The sequence below is a fragment of the Cryptomeria japonica genome, chromosome 7 (genome assembly GCF_030272615.1).
Source record: "Cryptomeria japonica chromosome 7, Sugi_1.0, whole genome shotgun sequence".
NCBI lineage: Eukaryota > Viridiplantae > Streptophyta > Pinopsida > Cupressales > Cupressaceae > Cryptomeria > Cryptomeria japonica.
The window spans coordinates 225,637,021-225,658,655 of record NC_081411.1 but is presented as its reverse complement, the minus strand read 5'-3'; the positions used below and the strand labels follow the sequence as shown (position 1 = coordinate 225,658,655).

At 35.0% G+C, this 21,635-nt stretch overlaps 1 protein-coding gene across 6 annotated transcripts; it reads left to right on the top strand.

Moving 5' to 3' along the window:
- The first annotated feature begins 334 nt into the window (after window positions 1-334).
- Window positions 335-18,891, top strand: LOC131028328 (uncharacterized). Of its 6 annotated transcripts, none has more exons than XM_057958585.2 (5): window positions 335-757; window positions 14,900-14,988; window positions 16,582-16,687; window positions 17,318-17,389; window positions 18,362-18,498. In XM_057958585.2, the coding sequence occupies exons 1-4, from the start codon at window positions 511-513 to the stop codon at window positions 17,368-17,370; spliced, it is 495 nt and encodes a 164-aa protein (XP_057814568.1). In that variant the 5' UTR covers window positions 335-510; the 3' UTR covers window positions 17,371-17,389; window positions 18,362-18,498. The 6 variants fall into 6 exon arrangements, with proteins under 6 accessions (XP_057814568.1, XP_057814567.1, XP_057814566.1 ...); XM_057958584.2 differs by having other exon boundaries at window positions 18,372-18,448; XM_057958583.2 differs by lacking the exon at window positions 17,318-17,389 and having other exon boundaries at window positions 336-757; window positions 18,372-18,891.
- The last annotated feature ends 2,744 nt before the right edge of the window (window positions 18,892-21,635 follow it).

The window sequence follows — 21,635 nt, the reverse complement described above, 5'->3', positions numbered from 1 at the left end:
GCCAAGGTACTCTTAAATATTGCTAGCCCCTAGATGTAAGAAAAGATCAAAATAAGTAAAAAAACATTCAAACAAACATTATAATAAAGATTTATAGAATGTAGGATCATGTTTGAATAATGAAGATGAATCTACACATTTTTTATCTGGAACCACAAATAAATCTACAATAACCATTAATTAAATTTTAGAATCTTAACGAAGATAAATGATTCTTTAATCTAAGTATCCTATCTATTAGATTGACTTTTCTATCAAAGCTTAGAAATATTCTTTACCAATCCTAACTAATTTAAATTACTTGAATTTAATTTGAATTTAACCGATAACCCGAAGAAAAGCTTCTTGTCCTTTTTTTTTTTTTGTTGGGCCTTTCAAGGGTTGAAACAAAACCCTTTGGAGATTTGATACATAGTAAGATATATTCTTAGTTGTCTGAAATCCCCTAAACCCTTAAAACCCTGCTCCAGGACTCGCACAGTCTCTGATCACTCGTTTTCGTTTGCTACTATGGCGTCTCGCTATGCATCATTTACGAGGAGTGCAAGATCTGCAATGCATCACAGCAGCAGAAGAGGCCCCTCCTCATCATTCAGGCCATCAAACCCTAAACCCACTTCATTTACAAACCCTAGCAGTGCGAGCACGCGCAGGCGCTGGGCAATGTCATTAATTCCACTGCACAATGCAGTTGCAGATGCAAAGCTCGTATCCCATTTGAGTGTCACCTCGAGGAATTGCAGCGCCCTCGCTCTTGGTAATCTCTACAACAGTTTCACTCCTGCCCCTTGTTTTTTCTTTCAAATGGATTGAAAATTACTTAAAAGGTAAAATAATGTACGAGTTAGACATTTTGTTGAACATTCCCTAATGCATATTAGTCTATAACACCATTTGTCTCTTTGTTTGGTTTATGTTTGTTTTGGATTGGATCGAAATTTGCTTTTAAGTATAACATTTAAATGTACGTCACAACATTTGTTTCCCTTTTTTAAACTTTGGAACGGATAATAATTGGTTCAAAACCCATTGATAAGCTACTGGGTTAGACATTTTGTCGAAAATCCCTCACACCTAATTTTGCATAGCAACGAACCCAATGTTTTAAATCTGTTGTGTATAAATTTGCATAGCAGGATTAAAATACGGTGCAAGAGTTAGGTTGCAATAATCATGTAAATGGAATTGTGTCATGCACATTTCAATCCTACTTTGCAATTCAAGACAGTAGACAGATAATTCTACGCCAGTAATGAATCATCTATTGCTTTTGTTGGGAGCCGAAGATTAGTTTGAGATTGTACGTGAAGTTTCTAGTAGTCAAATATGTATAATTTTTTTGTGGCAATTGGGTCATGTGCAATTGAATCTTACCTTTCATAAATTCTCAGATGGGCAATTTAAGATGGTAGTCACAAAGTTAAGCAACGGTAATGAATCAGTTATAAAAGCTTTTGGTGGAAGCTAAAGGGTAGTATGATATTGTATGTTAAGTACCTATTAGTTAAATATCCATACTTTTTTGGCATTTGTATCAAATTTTCAAAACTAATGAACGGATTTGGACAATATTATTTCCTGCACCAATTTTTTTTTTTTTTGGTTTAAATTCATAAAGCGGGATTAATAAACAGCTGAAGGTTGCATTTAATGACATGATAAGCACCGTGCAGTGGTAAAATAAATTCCAACTTTCATTGATGGTCGAATGGGCAATTTTAGGATGATTGTCTTGAATGTCAGTATTGAATTGATCATGTAGTTTCATGCGAAATGAAGAGTCAGGCAGAAAATGTGTATGAAGCACTAGCTTTTAAGCTGGAATTGATCTTGCAACTAGTCCCGTTAACTGGTCATTTATAACCCATCATTTCCTAGACAGACAAATAGACACTTTCTAACAGTTCTAAGTTTCTCTAAGTTGACTGTGAATGTTGGAATCGTCACAGCCTTTGCTAGAAGCTGTTAGGTTGGGATTGCATGTAAAACTCTATAACATTATTTCCCCAAAATACTTATTTAGTAATCGATTCAAGTTTTCAACAAACTAATGAAAGGATTTAGACATTTTAAATATAGCTCCCTGCACCAAACTTTCAAATTTGATTATGATTTTTTTGGTTCAAATTCATAAAGCAGGATTAATAAATGGATGAAGGTAGCATTTAATGACATAACAAACACAGTGCAGTGATAAGATAAGTTTCAACTTTTATACATGGTCAAATTCAAAATTTAGGATGATTGCCTTGAATGACAGTGCTGAAATGATCATGCATTTTCATGCAAGCTGAAGAGTCAGGCAGAAATGTGGATGAAGTAGTAGTATTTAAACAGGAGTTGATTGTGCAACTAGCCCTGTTAGCTGGTCATTTAAAACCCATCTCTTTCTAGACTGTCAAATAGACATTTTCTGACAGTTCTAAGTTTCTAAAAGTTGAGTAGGAGTTTTGGAGTCATTCACAGCTTTTTGTTGGTGTTGGAAATAAGCCACACCCGGACCGACGATGGACTGGTCCAAGAGGGGCCAGTAGCTCAGTGGTAGAGCACTCCAGCAGCGTATGGAAGGTCCTAGGTTCGAGTCCTAGCTAGTCCATGTCTCAACATGGTATCAGAGCCAGGTCCAGGCTAGGAGCCCCAAGCACACGAGAGGTGTGGCTTAAGGGGGGGTGTTGGTGTTGGAAATAAGCCACACCCGGACCGACGATGGACTGGTCCAAGAGGGGCCAGTAGCTCAGTGATAGAGCACTCCAGTAGTGTATGGAAGGTCCTAGGTTCGAGTCCTAGCTGGTCCATGTCTCAACACTTTTGCTAGAAGCTGCTAGGTTGGGATTGCATGTAAAACTCTACAACATTATTTCCCCACCTTGTTTTTGTGTTGGAATTGATTGGAAATTGCCCTGTAAAGTGGGAAAAACACTTTGTGAACATTTTCCTTTGCCAAATACATTTTTAATTTTTAGAAAACTTAGTATAGATTTTTTAAGCAGGATTAATACATGGTTGAAGGGCTAGGTTATCATTAGTTATCAGCATTTCTCCTCAGGGATGGGGATGGGTTTTTGGGATGACAATTTTTTATCCAGCTTTTACTATTTGCAGGGTGATGGCTAATTTTTTTTTTTTTTGATTAAATTGTGAGAGCTCTATTGGGCCTTCACCTATGAAAAGCCAAGATCTAATAAAGATCAAACCAACAAACACCAAGGTGACAGAACTAATACAGAGAATTAAAACTTTTTACATTTCACATCAGATTTGATAATGATATGCCTAAAACCTTCTTCCTAGCCTTGGATTTCACAATTAGGGGCTGTCTCCAAAACTTGAAAAACCAATGTTTTAAGCTCAAATTTCATAGAGAACCTTAAACACTATCTCTTTGGCGAGATACCCTACCTAGAGAAACAACTTGTTGAAGCAAAAGTCTCCCTTATGAGCTTCACAAGATGGGGAAAGGACCTTCAAAAAAACCTCTTGGGGACACCCTACCTCTTTAGCCTTAGTAAGCTTGGCTATCTTAGGAGAGAGAGTAATATCAATTGTGCGCTTTAGGAGCTAAAGCCAAAAACTTTCCCAAGGAATTACTAATAGTTGCTAAGTTTGTTTGCTGCAAATATTGTAAAGGGAGATTTAGAAGGTGAACTAAAACAAGGACCAATGAAAATGGGTTAGGAGATTTTGAAAAGTGAAGGAGCAAAGGTTTCATACAGAGCATAACCCGGTCCAGATTTGAGGATAAAATAGTAGTTTTGTTGGATACAACCACCACCCCTCCCCAAGCGTGTCTACCATTGTACCCAATACAAGTTTTGGAGCATCTCAACATTTTACTCGTAGGAAAGATTGGTTCATGGAGTATACAGCTTGCTCAGATTTAGTGATCTTTGATGGTGGTGAGGAGTGCACAGTTGTTGGTAGATGGAATGTGCAAATTACTTTTGGTGTGAAAAATCTCATTCTTTTTCAGTGTGTACTATGTGCTTGGAATAGAGCTCAATTTACTCTCACCAAGTCAAATTATGTGCCATTGTCCCAATTTGGATGTCATATTTAGCAAACACAAATGCAATATTGTAGACAAGGAATCCAAGACGAGCAATATTGTTGGAATTGAAGATCATGGTTTGTATTGGCTTGTTGATATTGGAGAGGTTCAGTAGCATGCATTGATAACCAAGAATGCATCATATAGCTATACACTATGGCATCAATAGTATGGGCACCTCAACCTAGCCTACAATTCTTAGTTAGCTCGAGAGAACTTGGTAGATGGCTTACATGACATACAACAACAAATACATGTTGTTTTCAGAGTTTGCCAAGCAAGGAAGCAACACATGACTCCTTTTTTCATAGAGAAAGGCTTAGAGAGCCTCAAGAGTTCTACAATTGGTTCATGTAGATGTTTGTGGACCAATGAATAGGACATCGGTCATTAGTGCCAAATATTTTCTCTTTGTTGATGATTTTTGTAGGAAAATGTGGGTGTTTTTCTTGAAGTCAAAATCATAATTGTTTAAGGAATTGCAAAAGTTCAAATCATTAGTAGAAAAGGATTCAAGATGTGACATCATAACTCTTAGGTTTGATAATGGAGGTGAATTTTGTTTAAACAAATTTAATGACTTTTGTGCTAAACATAGTAGCAAATGACAATACACAACACCCTATACTCCATAGCAGAATGGAGTAGTTGAGAGAAGGAATCGTATGATTATGGAGATAGTCTGGTGTATGTTGGAAAACGGGAGTGTTTTTAAGAAATTTTGGCCTAAGGTAGTTTATATTGTAATCTATCTTCTCAATAGCTCTTGACACATGCAATGAAGGAGAAGACACCAAAGGAAGCTTTGTCTAGTAGGAAATCGAAGGTGAGCCATTTTAAGATTTTCGGTTCTATTGGATACTTTTGGATTTTAGATGCAAAGAGAACAAAGTTGAACTTGAAGAGTTATAATTAGATACTATTAGGGTGTAGTGACAATCGTACAACCTACATATTGATTGTTTTTAACCCTGATCACTTGAGATTCAACAGGGATGTTGTGGTCAATGAAGAAGTTGGGCCTTTTGAGCTTTCTTTAGAGATCAAGAGTATCTATGATCAACCTTTGAAGGCTAAAGATTTAGGCGTCAAACTCCCATTCGCTACACTTGAAGGGGGAGACTCTGATGATTCTAAACATGAGGAATCTCATTTTGAGCATGTTGAATCTTCTAGGCAAACACCAATACTAGAAGATCTTCTTCAGGAGAACTTGGATCAACATCTAGATGACATAGAATGAGGCAACCCATGTCATGGTTTGGTTGGAGAGGTTTCTCAAAAGAGACCAAAATGGTGCAAAAAACTCGTCGGTGATGTTCAAGGTGATGAAATGATTGATGGACTATCATCCCAAGGCAAGAGCAAGTAGAACATGATCAACTTTTCTCTTATGGCTAACATTTAAGAATTTTATGAGCCACAAGTGTTTGAGGAAGCCAAAGGTAAACCTGAATTGGAAAAGTCCCCAGAAATTGAACATCAAAGTCTTTATTTTTCTTGGATTCTCTTAGATCTTCCACTAGGGAAGAATCCCATTGGTTGCAAATGGGTGTACAAAGTCAAGTGCAAGCTGATGGTACACTTGACAAGTACAAAGCACGGTTAATGGCAAAAGGGTTCTCATAAAGAGAAGGTATGACTATTGATCGTAGTTTGAAAAACTTGACTGCTCAAAATTTTGACTCAAACTTGGGAATTGCAAAAACTCAACCAAAAAAAACCCTCATAACTACACACAAAAAAAGAAGTCAATGCATTTAGAGAATATAAAAGTCTAATTTGACTATCAATTTGTTGTAATTCAAACATTACACTTGTCATATGACCCTAAAACTCTCAAACAAAATTTTAGTTAGTATGTTTGTTATGTTTAGGTGCTAGAAGAGTTAGAGCTTAGGACTTAGGAGTCCTATGCCTAAGACTTAGCCAAGTCTTGCTCCAGGACTTGGCCAAGTATTCCCCAAGACTCCATTAGACTTGGCTTGGGAGTCTGGTCGACTCAACTAGGCCAGCTTAGAGACTCAATAGTTTGGTGAGCTTTTTTGAGTATTTGACGAGTCTTCAAACTGTGGTATTGACTATGAGGAGACCTTTGCTCATACTACAAAGATGAGCACCATCTGGTTAGTTTTACCCATGGAGACATAGTTTGGTTCGAAAGTACATCAAATGGACTTAAAGGGTGCCTTCCTTAATGATGACTTGGAGGAAGAAGTACACATGGCTCAGCCTCAAGGTTTGTAGGTTGCAAGAAAGGAGCATCAAGTATGTAGATTGACAAAAGCTCGGTATGGCTTGAAGCAGGCACCTAGGGCATGGTACACCAAAATTGACAAGGATCCCAAAGATGTTCTTCGGATCCAAATCATTATGGCAAAAGCATAGATAATCAGATCATTCTACTGGTCATTTACATAGATGATATAAACATTATAGGTAGTGAGGTGCATTTGATTGAACAAATCAAATGTAATTTGAGTAAGGCTTTTGACATGGCTGACTTAGGCCTTCTACATTATTACCTAGGTGTAGAGGTTTGGGAAATTTTGGTGGTATTTTTATTTCTCAATCTAAACATGCTAGGAGTTTGTTCGACAAGTTCAGAATGATAGATTGCAAAATCTTGTCTACACCTATGGAGAAAGGTTTGAAGCTTTCAACTACAATAGACTTAAGGTAATCAATGAGCTGGCATTCAGAGAACTAGTGGGCAGCCTTATCTATCTCACAACCACTAAATTGAGTTATGTTGTGAGTTATATTTCTAGATTCTTGACAACACCAAAGGTAGGACAGTGGGTTGCAGTGAAGTAGGTGTTGTGATATGTGAAAGGGATACTTGACTTTGGTATTTTGTATGGCAAAAGCAAAGATCCTAGGCTGGTTGGGTTCATAGGTTCAGATTGGGCAGGTTTTGTTGATGACAAAAAATCTGCTTCTAGATATGTTTTCAGCTTTGGCATAGGTGCAATCACATGGACCAACAAGAAGCAATAGGCGATAGCTCTTTTCTTGATAGAAGTAGAGTATCAAGGAACAACCAAAGTAGCATGTGAGGGGATATGGCTTCAAAGGATGCTTTTAGATAGCAAAATGTCTCAAGCAAGGTCTTCACCATTGTTCAATGACAATCAAGGGGCACTAAAGCTTTCCAAGAATCTAGTGTTCCATGAGTGTACCAAACATGTGGAGCTTCATTGTCATTTCATCAGGCAACTTGTAGAAGATGGATTTGTGATGTTGTAGTATTGTCAAACTGAGGATCAAACTACAAACATTCTTACCAAATTCCAAGTCCTAACAAATTTGTAAATTTTTGGGATAAACCTGGTGTAGGTAGTAGATTGATCATTAAGGGAGGGTATTAAAGTAATTTTGTAATATTTAGTTTATAATGGTCAGCTAAGTCTTTAGGATAAACTTTTTAGGAATATTTTGTTATTCTTTTAGCTAAGTTCTTATCCTTTGCCTTATTAGTTGTCGATTTTGTCCTTTACGAATAAATCTTTTGTATCTCCTATTTAAGGAGACTTTCGCTACTTAGTTCATTATCAAATATCTTTTTAATCGTTATGTGTGTTATATTTTTCGTAATTACTCTCCCTAAAAACAGTTTGCAACTCTCCAAAGAACTCCTTATTCCGATACAGTCAAAATGCAAGAACACTCACAAATAGCTCCTTATAATTGACTTGCAAGATTGTACAAGCTCCATCTATGCTCAGTTCAACCTCAAACATGTTGTTAATAGGTTCCCAAGAATGAAGTCAAAATGACTACCAATGAGGAAGAGTGTTGGACATTTTGTCATTGATGTCAAAGGATAATTGTCAAGGCTTCAGAAAAGAGAGTTAGAGTGAAATACTAGGTGAGCTGCTTGAGGTGCTTGAGCTACTTGGCTGGTTGCTTGAGCTACTTGCCTACTTGTGAGCTTGAGCTGGTTGGTTGTGTGCTTCAGCTGCTTGGTTGCCTGCTTGACCTGCCTGCTTGGTTGGTTGAGGTGCTTGGTTGGTTGCTTGAGCTGTGTGGGTGTCTACTTCAGCTGCCTTTGTGTCTGCTTCACCTGGCTGCCTATCTACCACAGCTGGCTGCTTGTCTTCTTTTGTGCCAAGTGTCAAATCTTGCCATGTCATCATGTGAATATATCTAAGGCATCGAATGTTTGTTTAAGGTGAAGACAATATTCTCTAGCTGCAGTGGAAGGTAGAGATTATAATAAGTAACATTTTTATTAATTAGTGGCGGCCAAGATTTAATGAGTATTCGCTACTAATACTTCAGGTGTTTTGGATATCTAAAAATCTCTTTATTGGGTGTACAAAAGTCATTTATTCCTTGTCCTATTTTAGCTGACGGTTATATAACTTCTCGGTGATTTTCTTTTGGCAAAAGTCATGGCTCGTAATGCATACAGAGTATATGATACATGGAATAAAAAAACTTATAGCAGGTTTTATTATTATAAGGTTTGTGCCAAAATAAATGGATTAAGGACACAGCAGTAGTATGGGATATGTTTTTCTTATTCTATTCAAATGTAAGAAACACTTCTGTCTGACAGGCTTTAACGCTTAAGGTTTATGGACAGTATGTGTGGAGCTATTTTTGCAGAACGTATTCAATATACAGAATATATTTGACTTTAAGGGTGGTGTGTTAAATGTTTTTGTTTGGTCGCTGAATATATGAAGTTCGTTTTCAGTGAAAAAAGATTGGCTTGTGTGTTTTTGAATATATAAGATGTGGTAACTGTTGGTTGGAAAGTGTTGCTTCACCTTACAAGGCTTGGCTGAAGGTTTGTATTCAACAGCAGATTTATACCCACCTGGACATGACTGAAAATCAGAGCCCTGTTAATGTTTCAACACAGATTGTAGAGGCTATTGTATAATTTCCGTATGTTGCAATTTCACTCTCAGACTGGTATATGTATTTCTGAAGCAATAAATAATCATTTTCAGTTTGATAGACAAATGATTTCCAACTCAAGTTTTCACTATTAGCATGGGCCTTCCAAGCATTTCCACATGTCGTGGTCTCTTCTTAAAATTATTCCGACTTTACTGTCGCTGAACACAAGTTTGGGAAGATTGCTCCATTCTGGTGCGTGAAGTTTGAAAGGAGGATGTGTGTGAATAAAACTCTCGGTGTGTTATTTGATTGAAGCAGTGTAATATCTAATTATCATTAAATCTTTTTGTAAAAGGAAGTTGGTGCTTCTACAAGGTGAAGTTGGTGCTTCTTCAAGCAAAGTTGGTGCTTTGAGAGGGTTGGTTCTCTGTGAGTTGGTGCTCACTTTGTAATCTGGGTTGGTGCCCATTTGTGTTAATGAAAGCTATTTGATGCCGTGGTTTTTTACCTGAAAGGGTTTTCCACGAGAAATCTTGTGTATGTGCTTTGATGATTTCTTTTTCCATGTTTTATGTGGTTTCAATTTTTAAAAAGTTTAAAAATCTGCAATACTGATTCACCCCCCCACCTCTCAGTATTGCCTGTGTGCTCTTCAAAGAGGAAGCCAAGAAACAAAAATTCTAGATCTCCAAAAGGAACTCACAGCTATATGGAAGGAATTCATTGCTTTCTGCAGACTGGCGAATGAGGGATTCATCGCTTTTTGCAGACTGGTGAATGAGGAATTCATGGCTTTTTATAGATTGGCAATGTGCATTTGCCACTTTCATAAAAATTCACTGCTTCATTAGCTTTCTTTGACCTAAGTCTTCTGGGAGTCATTGCATATAGAACCGAAACAAGGTGTCATTTTTTTGAAATTGTGCAACTTTTTGATAGGATTTTATTTATTAATCTTATTCAGCATTTGATTTGAAATAAACACTATTTTTGTGCTTGCAATTTGAACTAGATGAAGGCATGAATGAGAGCGAACCCTAACCCAGTGTGGTTGGGGTCTTCTTATGTCTTCCCCATGTCCCTTCCTGGTGCCAGAAGGAAGCTCAGACGTCAAGGAAGCCAAATGAAATTTCAGAAGTAAAAACCTTTCATATTTCATGTTCTGTCCACAGTGCAAGCAGCAAGATTGTCACTTGTCATCAATGTCGTTTCTGAAACCACTGCTTGCAAAAACTGTTAATTTTGAAACTGAAACCACCAGGGTGGTGGCAAAATTGCTGCCTGCTGAAAACTGGCAGTTTTGTCACCATTCAAAATTCATTCAATGACTGTCTGAGACCCTGATTCAAGACTTGAGGTGCTCTGTATCACCCCTAGTCTATCTCTGAACTGAGACCAAACTCCATGGCAACAAAACATGATGAAACAGAACAAATATCTATTTCCATGGTCTTTAGACAACTCGATGACTGAAAATGACAGCTTCTGATCCATTTTTCAATCATTAGAACATTGCTTTGTAGGAAGATGGGAATCATGATGGGTTTAATCACCTCTTAAGTGCTGTTACTTGCCTGTAATAAATGCAGCATGGCCAGCCCAATGCTCCTTCCTTGAACCAGTGCTTCTGAACCCTAGATCCTTAACAGTAGTTAAGATCAAAGAAGCATTAATTGTTTGGGGAATTAATCGGCAAAACAAAAGTATAAGATTTTTTGAAAAAAATGGAAAAAAATCAGGAAAAAATCTGATTTACAAAAAAACATAAAAAATTGCAGAAAAGCAATCAAAAACTACTTTTTTATATATTTAAGGGCATCTCCATAGCATAGAGATATTGTAGGCAAATAAAATAGACACTTCAACACATGAATTGTAGAAAATAGATTTTTGTTGTTTATATTCATATCACTGATTACATTGCACAAAACATACCACAACATAAATAATATCTAGATGGTGATAGATATCAAAATGTCGATTACAATATAGTTTGTGCCTTTGTACAAAGTCAACCTGTAAACTAAGTACAAAATTTCAAAAAATCAACACAAGCTGCCATAGATCTCGGGAGGATAAATGAAAGATTTTTTGCTGTTTTTAGAGGTTGAGGCATATGAACATGTAGTCTTCCAATGTTTCATCTAAAATAAGATCTGTATACCTTTTTATTTGTTCAAGTTGAAGATACTTTAAGCTCTATTTTTACAACTTTATTTGTTTGTTGCACATTTGAATCCCATTGAGCATTTTTGGTTATCTGTGAACATTTCTTTCTTTCTTTTTTTCTTGATTAAGAAAAGATCACTTTGTGTAGTCTGAAGCAAGGGGAGGCTTATCTATGATTCTATGTTAACAATTATAATGATGATGGTTTTGCCTATATTCAAGTATTAAGATACAAGGACTTAGTTTTTGTTGTCCTCAATAATAAAATGAACAAGGCCTATTAAAAGTTCTAACATAATACCAAAAAGATATTGCATGTATAATACATGGAAGGTTCATGTAACAACAATCACACTCTTAAGTTTTCAATGTAAGAAGAAATTGGAGGTGTCTAATAGGTTTTATGTATGCTCTCATCCCTGAAAGTAATAATGTGCTATTGCTTGCTTGTATTGAAATATATATAGGATGAACATTAGATGGATATGCATAGTTCCTTTTTAGTATGATAAGGGTCTCAATGAATGGGTTCCATTTAATAAGCAACGCTATGTATTATTGCTCGTAAGCATTTATTCATAACAAAAATTTTTAATACACTAAATTTTGATAGAAAAAAATATAAAAACCTGAATAATACTTCTGCAAAATGTATTTGGTGAAAAAATAAGCAACCAGCTGAATGCCAACACCCCCCCACCCAATGTTACAAGGTTCGAGTTTGAGTTTGTGTTCAGCAGCCATTAAATTCGGACGAAATTGAACAAAGGGAAAAAGTTTGAAAGAAAATTCGTGATTAAATTCACCTTTATAAATTTGATTTTTTTAAATATAAGTTATAAATCAATAAAAATAAAACATTATTATGTTAATTTGAATACATTATAATATAATATATTTAAAAATTTAATTCAATTATTATTGATAGATATATTAAATTTTAAATGTTAAATAATGAATATATTATAATTAAAATCTAATTTAAATATTTAAAATTATTCAATTTGAATACATTATAATAAATTTTTAAAAGCTATAATATAATATATTTAAAAATTTAATTCAATTATTATTAATAGATATATTAAATTTTAAATGTTAAATAACGAATATATTATAATTAAAATCAAATTTAAATATTTTAAAATATTAAATTTTAATATATTAAGTAAAAAAAATTAAATAACAAATAGACATGTTTTAAATATAAAATATGAAAATATAAATTTTATTAGAAAAAGCAAAAATTTATACTAAAAATAAAAATCGAAATATTAAATATTAAAACAATAGCAGCATTACAAACAAACCCGAAAAATAAAAATCGAAATATTAAATATTCAATAGCCGCAGTACCCTTCTTTGACCCGAGGCATATAGTGAGTGTGTTGATCGAGTAGAACAAGTTCGAGATTCAGCAGACCAACTACTAGAACTAGGAATGGCAAAGAATAAATTGCGGGGCTATTGGCTATGTGCGTGCGATTTCTTCTCCTCGAACTTGGAAGAAACCAAAAAAATACCAATAATTTCCGTCGTTTTCGCTCCGTTTAGGGTGACATTTTTATCGCTTTTTTTCCACGTTTAAATCGGGTCTTTTTCGGCTTTTTTTGGCGATTTTTTTGGAAAAATCGTTGACCTAGGGTTGACCAGTTATATCCGATTTTTTGGGGGAAAAAATCGGCAAGCTCCCCGACTTCCAATTAATCAGGTATAATTGCTATTTTTTGCAGATTAATTGGGTATAATCACGATTTTTTGCAGTATTTCCCAGGAGAGGTGATTCAAGTTTTGGTGCAAGGTGCCATTTTTCTTTCCACATGCCCTTTTAGAAATGAGCCTTACTTATGTTCGTAACTTTCCAGTAGAAAAAAATACTGTCCAAGATTGTACATTGTCTGATGAAGTTCCATATATGAGATTCACTGAACAGGGTTGCAGAGTTCAAAATCTTCTCCAGAGCTAGAGTGCAAGTACTTCAAAACTTTTACATAGGATTTGGCTCAATAATCCATACCAGCTTTGAACTTAGATTGAGTTTTGTTGGGTCAAGGTTTTTCAATAACTACTCCTTCCCAACTCCTTTGAATAGTGAACTTTCTTCTGATGGAGGAGTGGGGGATGTTTGTCTCAACTGAAGGTCCTTGCCACATGCAAGGTTGAATTATGGCATTTAGATTTCTGAGCACATCATTTGGAGCCTTCAAAATGGAGAAGAGAAGGATAAGGCATGGAAAAAAAGTTTACACATGATGCATCCTTTCTTTCAATGATATTCACCTCCCCCAGTATGATGCGAGTTTTGATCTAATTCATCTCACATAGAAGATCCACAATGATCCACAAAAAGGGTGACCACCAACTGCCTTTTTGGCAGCTGTCTGATCTCTTCATCCAGGATATGTTCAAGTCGCTGTTAATTGATTGGATTCATGTTAAGTAGACCTCTAATATGTGGAAATTGATCATTTTTTCGGGATACAGCCAATAAGTTTCAGGATAGATTTTAGCTCTCTTGCTTTGGCAAATTGAGTTTGTCTCATCAGAATTGTATTGTCATCAAGCTCTAAGTGTAAAAGTGGGCTATAACCTGTAGCAAATGTCAAGTCTTTATGCTGGACTTCTGCTGAAGTGATAGAACAGCTTAACATTCTGGCATGTACGATGAAGATTTGACGGAAGTTAGGATCACAAAGTTCTAGCCTCTTGTTGGTACTAAAGAAGCTGAAAGGGCTGCCATTAATCAGAAGAGGAAACTGAGGAGTTGAGATACAACTATGGACCCATTTGCACTATTCTCCCAAGAAGCTGAATTTTCATTGAACAAGAATGAGGAAGTCCTATCTAACATTATCATAGGGTTTGTTCATCGTCTGACTTGAGAGTCATTCCCTTACTTATTCTTTGATTGAACAACACATCAGAGTTCATATGTTGTGAACAATCACAATCATATTGAAATGTGCTTTTGATGGACAAAAGCCACCTTGTTCAAGGGAGATAATTGTTGGTAATAGGCAGGTCCCATTTTGTTCTGTAAGTGGTTCAAGGGAGATTATTGTCAACAATAGGCAGGTCTATGAGCTGTTTATTTAGAGATATTTTATTGACTTGTAATGATTGTTGCTTTGTGAAACAGCTGGAGAACAAATTTTGGCTGGCATAAAGCACCTTTCATAATGCCTTGTAATGTGCTACTCTATTAAAGATCTCTAAAGGATATGCTATAAATGTTTCATCCTGTGTAAATATAATTCCGAATGCTTTCTCACACAAATGTTGTTCTATCCTTAATGGCGACTGCACATTGAGCAATGCTATGATTCACATTGTGTGAGCTCTTGGCTTCACTTCAGTAGCTCTTTGACTTCCTCATTCTTGCAAATTGTTTTTAATTGGTGTAGATCAGTCAATACCAAAGCAGGACTGAAATATCCTACGATGAACATTTTGTAGAGGTTTAAAGACCAATAAAGGTTATCAATTGCACCATGTTCAATCTAGGAAGCTTTCAACATTAGCATTCATATAAAAAATGCTACTGGTAAAGTTTATTTGGCTTGAACCATAAAAATCCCTCCTGTACTCATACATGAAAGATGTGCTTATAATATGGAGCTATAGGGAAAAGGAAAAACAAACAGCATAGATGATTTTGCCTACATATTTTCTTATCCGTATAATCTATTTGAATTTCCATCTTAACTAGTTGCATTCTAGTTGGGAGGGCTAATGCTTAGCTACTTTTCTTTGAACTTTGTCTTGCCCTTGCTCACATAATTTGTTTTTTATTTCTTGTTGTAAATTTCCCATCATAGTTGGATGCAGGTCTTCAAGGATTCATTGATGCTGAGTTGCACACATTTGGTGTCAGATCACCCCGAGCTAATAGAGCACTTTCAATTGTGCTTGACAAAGTACCTCTTTTAACCTCCTCTTGTATTTGTTGTCCATGTTCTGTGAAGCATGACCTTGCAATCATCTCCCCACTTCTTTCACAGATATATGTATGAAGAAACTGATTATTAAATATAACATGCTAATGTTTAAAAGTTAAAACCTATACACGCCTCCAAAGAAATGCAAGCAATAAAGCCATGCAATGTTCTGTTTTTGTCATGTTGCAAATAAGATAGATTTTGATCCCATTTTTTGCATATTTATAATTTTTCTTTTCATTGCGTATGATAGGTGGGACATCATTGACCATTGTGTGCCTTAAATTATTTATTTAATAATGGATATCATATCACCGATAATACATATATTTTGTGAAAGAAGTGTTTGATTGTTCATTGCCTTATAATAAAGCTTCTCACAAGGAATCAACAATTATGTTAGACATATTTACTATCACAAAGATATCAAGTCGTCTTGCACAGTTGCACTACTTGGCAACACACCTAAGAATTCTGTGGAAATAGACTGCCACTGGTTGTCAGGAACTGGGAGGCAAAATATGTAATCCTTTCCTCCAATTGGCACAGTATATATCTCTCCAAATCGTTAAACGTCATTAGCTAATAGAACTATCTTTGTAGGATGTTTATAAGATTCTTTCACAATGTGCTGCAATTTGGGAAAGTTCCCTAATATTCCATAAGGAATCAGTCTCTATACCAAGCAAGCCATTCTTGAAATGTGATTTTTATATGTATCTCATTCATGAACCATGACGATGTTTGAAAATATACATATAACTGAGAAAATAGTCATTTCCATATTTGTATTTTCCATTTTGCAAATGAAAGCTGCTGTATAAAACAGTAGAAATATTTCAAATAGGTGGCCAGGATAAAAATGAGCTATACTATATTTCCGAATCCGTTTTCATATTGATGGTTATGTGACCTTGTTGAGGCAGGGACCATTTTGTATCACTACTTTCCTGGAATTTACATATTCAATGGTTTCTATTCACAGCAAATGTTTGCTTCTTGGTCACACGACTAACATTTTCACTGCTTAACAACTTTGGACTTGTGCAAATCTCCTTTCTAAATGTTAGGTAATAGATTATGCACCTTTTGTAAGTACAGTTCCAATTTCATGCTTATACACATCACATGTCAAAATATATCCCTGGCGGAGACTGCACATTGGGCAGTGCTTGCATTTCCTCTTTAGAAGCTTTGCCTCCTTATCCTTACAGATTGTATCACTGCCAAGGTAGTTCATTTTATACCAAATCAATACTGAGATCGTGTAGAACAGATTTACCTGACCCACAAAGATTGAATTTGAACCATATTAGTGGTTTTATTTGGATTGAGCCATGTTAAGGCCCACTGTTTTAGATTAAAAAAATGTACAGTTATCATTGCACCTACTGTGAAAGATGAGATGCTAATATGGAAGAGATTTAGGGAAAGTTGAAACGATGCCCATCTTTTATGTCTACATAACATGTTGTGATTGGCATCTTAGATTCTCAAGTAGTAGCTTGTCTAGTTATGGTAACTTATGCTTAGCTGCTTTCTTTTTGCCTTTTGTGTGTTTATTTGTCAAAGTTCAGTGCAGGCCTTCAAGGATTCATACCCAGGCTTCTCTCGCTATGTCACTGTCAGATTTCTCTGAGCCGAATGAACCTTTTTAATCCTCAAGTAGAACTATCAGGTGATGTTTACAGCATGCAAATGTGCTCTGTTTTTTGCCATTATACATTGCTTTTGTTAGCAGGCCAGATGGTTGATGTACAAAGTAAAGCCTGGTGATATGTTTTCCTTCTATGCTCTAATCTTAAAAGTGATTAAAATACATGTGAGAATGAAATATTTTATGCTTTTTCTATCTGGTGGAGATTCAACGATTAGACAAGCACCTTCTCACTGTGGCTATGGAGAAGGTTGGCACCTAATAAATAAATAGGAAGATCGTATGAGTAAAATTGGCATTCACTAAATAATTAGGAAAGAATGTAGAGTTCATCAGAGTTACTGGCTTCTGAAACATTTGGTAGTGTAAATGTGTTGGAAATATGGTCAAGTTATGCCTAATTTTGGTTAATTGCATGGTATTTTTATTTTAGTTAGGCTGTTTGATAATTCTTTTGTTATTGTAATATTTCCGCTTTTAACAAATAATTAAAGTGGAGAGTCAATTGAGTGGAACAAATCTTTTCTATTTACATGACATTCGTAGTTGGTTAATCTCCAGGATGCTTGATTATTAATAAGCTCTGTTGTTGCTTCACTTAACCAAGTTTACTACACAAAACTTGAAAATGATCTTTTGTCATCTTTACAGATTTTTTCCCAACTGTCATGACTATTATCAAATTTCAACCTGCTAATATATAAAGCATTGTTGAAGATCCAGGTATTTTCTTGAGAACAACATTAATACAATTTTCTTTGTGTACGTTACTTTTGTATTAGTGTTTTGTTTGATTTCATGCTTCTGTTATCACTGACCTTGCTTCTTTTGTATGTTTTCTTTGAATCAATTTTATTTTACCGAGCCCTGGATTATGGTTATATCTCATATTAATTTATCTCATATTGGTCAGTGTAATGCCAAATCAAATCAATATGAGTTAGTCCAGTCAGCAAAATGGAATAAAATTTGCACAATATCTTTTTTCCTGGAGATTTGTCTTTCAAGAGGATAGAACTTCTACGTAGCAACATTGCCCGATCCTTTCTATTGTTAAATACTTAAATCCATTTACGTGCATGTCCTTTGGTGGTTTGTATGCATTTCTATTTTTCCTACGTGTACCAATCACAGGAAGAGATACGTTTTCTTGAAATACTATCGTCAACTGATTCCTTTTGAGTAACGACTTCCTATCCTACTAAAAATGTCAATTCAAAATGTTTTTATTCAGAAGAAATAATCCCTGTACGAGCTTAGGCTTGCAGCTAAGTAGGATATCTGAATTTTTAGTAAGTTGTTGACAAGGTTGTACTTAAATCTGTGCCCAGTTATTTTTTGGGACATTCTCCTGTGCCATTTACTCATAACATTTAATGTGGCATTGTTTAAGTTTGTTTGGCTTGAACCAGCTAAATCCCTCTATAGATAACATATGAAAATACAGGGTTATCATAATTCATTCTGTACTTAATGCAAAAGAGGTCATTCTTATAAGAAATATGTAGGGAAAGGGGAAAGTTAAAGGGACAGACAATGCTGCCAATATCCTTTTTTAAGCTATATTATTCCAAGAATAGCTAGTTAATTGTGTAGTTAGGAGATCTAATGCTTATCTGCTTGTACAATACCTTCGTCTTCTCTTTGCTTATGTGATATACTTTTAATTGCTCTTTGTGTATTTATTTATCATAGTTGGTTGCAGGTCTTCAAGGATTCATTGAGGCTGCTTTGCGCAATTATAATATTGGATCTCCCTGAGCAAATTGAGAGCTTTCGAACCTCAAAAAAAGGGGTATAAAGTGGTGTTCTATAGCATACAGACATGCTCTATTTTTGGCTGTACACATTGATTGTCTGCAGGCTTGATGGTGAAAAGTATGGTAGTGCTGTGGCCTCAAGGAAATGATGCAAAATTAGACCGCCTTATGTTCACTGTGGTTAGGCAGAAAACTGGTACACTATTTGAGTAGGAAAATTGTAGAGAAGTACGTTTGAGTTTCTTAGATTTTGACCTTCGGAGAATGAATAGATTGATTGTAGATTTGGTTAAGCTGGGACAAATGATGGTCTAGCTGCATATACATTTTTACTTTAGGTTTGGATCATTTCCAAGCTGTTCAATAAGTACATTGATTTTGACTTTTCCTCAGATCTGTAGGATTTCTGTGACAAATAAAAATTAGATTTTTAAATGAATTGGCACAAATCTATATCTATTTGCATGACATTTTAACTTATTTTATTGGATAATATCCTGACTGTTCAATTATTAACAGGGTTTTCCATTTTCTGCTTTTACAAGTGTTGGTTTAGGGCAAATCTTTATTTATTTGCGTGGTGACCTTTTTAAGTTATCTCAAAATCGGATGATATTCAGTCTGTTTAGTTGTTGATATGCTTTTCCATTTGCTGACTTAATGAGCTTTACACACTAAGCATGAAATGTTTTCCCTTCATTTTTGCAGATCTTTTACTTAATTTTCACCGTTTTTGGCAAATTGTGTACATCCAAAACCATAGCATTTTCGAAGTTCTGCTAATCTCTTCAGGGAGTTGTATTTTCTATAATTATTCTACCTTTGTAACAGTTTCTAAATTTTCTAGCTTTATTGTTCCTTGAGGATTTTCATTTCTTCACATAATTTCTGCACCCTTGGTCTATGTTGATTGTGCACATGTAGCTATTCCTGTTCTTGGAATGCCTAGCATGCAAATTACCAGTCATTGTTGTCGAAGTAAATCATATTTAGTCATAACTAGATCACATCTGTGGGAGCTTGGGTAGTCAGCAAATCATGATTGTAAGGCCTATCCTATGTGATTATTCTCATGGTAATGAGTTGTGTGGCCTTGCTTTGGTGTGTTGCATCATGTATCTTGTTGGTGAATTACAAGGGTGCTTATTCATTTCTTTAATGAAAACTTGTACATTATTGCTTACCAAAAAAATATTGTGTTTTCATAAATGATTTTTATAAATTATTAGTTATGGTACTATATATATATATATATAGTATGTTGATTTGACAGTATATTTGATGATGTGGTCGTGAAATCTTAGTTACAAACAAGGGACATATAGACTAAGCTACTATAAAAAAATGAGAGTGATTTCTATATTACGTGATTAATGTTCAAATGTTGTTGTCAATTCAAATGGTTAAGTCTTAGACATTGATTTCCTAAACTTAGGATAAATAGCGGTGTGAAGTATTATATCATATCAAATTTATAGTGATTAAGAATTGGGTGTAATCTTTGGTGATAGGAAATTAATAGCAAATGACATCAATTAATGAGAAAATTTAGTTGAACAAAGAGATGAAAATATGTTGAGCCTAACTTGGACTAATGAATTTTCTTTGGTCCTTTATGAGGAAACAACTATAAGTGGATTAAGGGCTTCATAAAATATTCAGAACAGATCAAATGAGATTGATAGTCAGTCATACGCTGGTACAAGTGGGCACAACATTGACTGAACTAGAGGGGGAACTTCATGTAAGTATAAGTGGTAAGTTTATGCATTGAATGATATTCTTGGTTTTAAGAAAACGATTGAAGATAAATTAGATAGATTGAGTAAAGGATCAAATTAAACTTGTATAATTTCTTTATGTGATGCTTGGTTGAATTGTTATAAGAAATGGAGTAATTGTTATCAATTAGTTTATGAAATTGATTCTAGTAAGACTAGTAAACATAGTGATTTTTAAGATGTCTTATCTATACTAATTTTTTGGATATGGTATTGTGGTGTCTAATAAGCAGGAGTTAAGTGTCAACGGGAGAGAAGGGAGAATCACCAAAATTCTATTCTATCGAGTTACTTTGTCTATTGAAGTCTTAAATTGTGATTTGATATTTTAGAAAGAGTTCAAATGTTGTGATTTATTCTCTCTTGAAATTTGGAATCAAGTTAGTTTAATTTGTTAATTTTATTTGTTTTGAAATTTTTGTGCTCGGTTGGGATGTTCTTACATCTTGTTGGTTTTTGGTGCATATTTTGATTGGGTTAAAAAATGCTTTAAAGTGCCTATTTTTGTATTATTATGTGGTTTCAAGGACTTCAGTTATAAATCCTTTTTATTGGCATCTAATGTTGATGACAAAATTATGAGGATTAAAAGGTGGAAAGGGGTGATGTGTCATAATCCCATTCCATTTGCCCCCAAGTTTGTTTAAGGTTGGTTGTTGATGGATGACCTCTCATGACTGACCCATTAGGATGGACACATGGAAGCTTCTTGGGAGAAAGAGTCTCCCAAGGTCCATGACTCGCTAAGAAGACAAGGATGTCTAGAAGGATGAAATGTGAATGTCACCTTCACATTAAAGGAATGTAGGGTTTATCTTTCTATTTATTTTCATTTGGTAGGGGTATGGAAAGGGGTTTTGGAATTTAGTTCTCCCCTCATATCTTTCAATCTTATTCTATTTTGAATGGAGATTTTTATTTTATTTTTTTGGTTGTTTTTTGTTTTGAGAATTTTCATTTTGGGAGAAGAGGATAGAAATCTTACGGGTTTGAAGAGGGAAAAAGATCTAGGAAATCAAGTGGATTTTAATATAGAAAATGAAGGAAGCTCACCCCTACAATTAATGTAGAAAGGTTAGTCTTCCTAGCTCTAGCTTGCTATTGTTGATGTTTATGAATATTCATTTGGAAAGTTTCTTATTGAGAAAGATATGTGATATTGAGAAAGATACGTGAAAATGGTTGTGAAATTTGGATTTGTGAAATTTGTAGTCTCATGGTATCTTTTCTTGAGTATTTGAGACCTTGAGAAGTATTTGTAAGATTTTCTATAGATGAGTTACTTCCATTTCATAATGGTTTAAATTGTTTTAAATTTGTGAGCGTTGGGTTTTGGTGGTTTCTCCCTACTTGGGGGACACTCAAAGCCATGTAGTGGCTTGATGATGCCATGTTTGGATGGGAGGAGAGAATTCTTCTATTCATTGA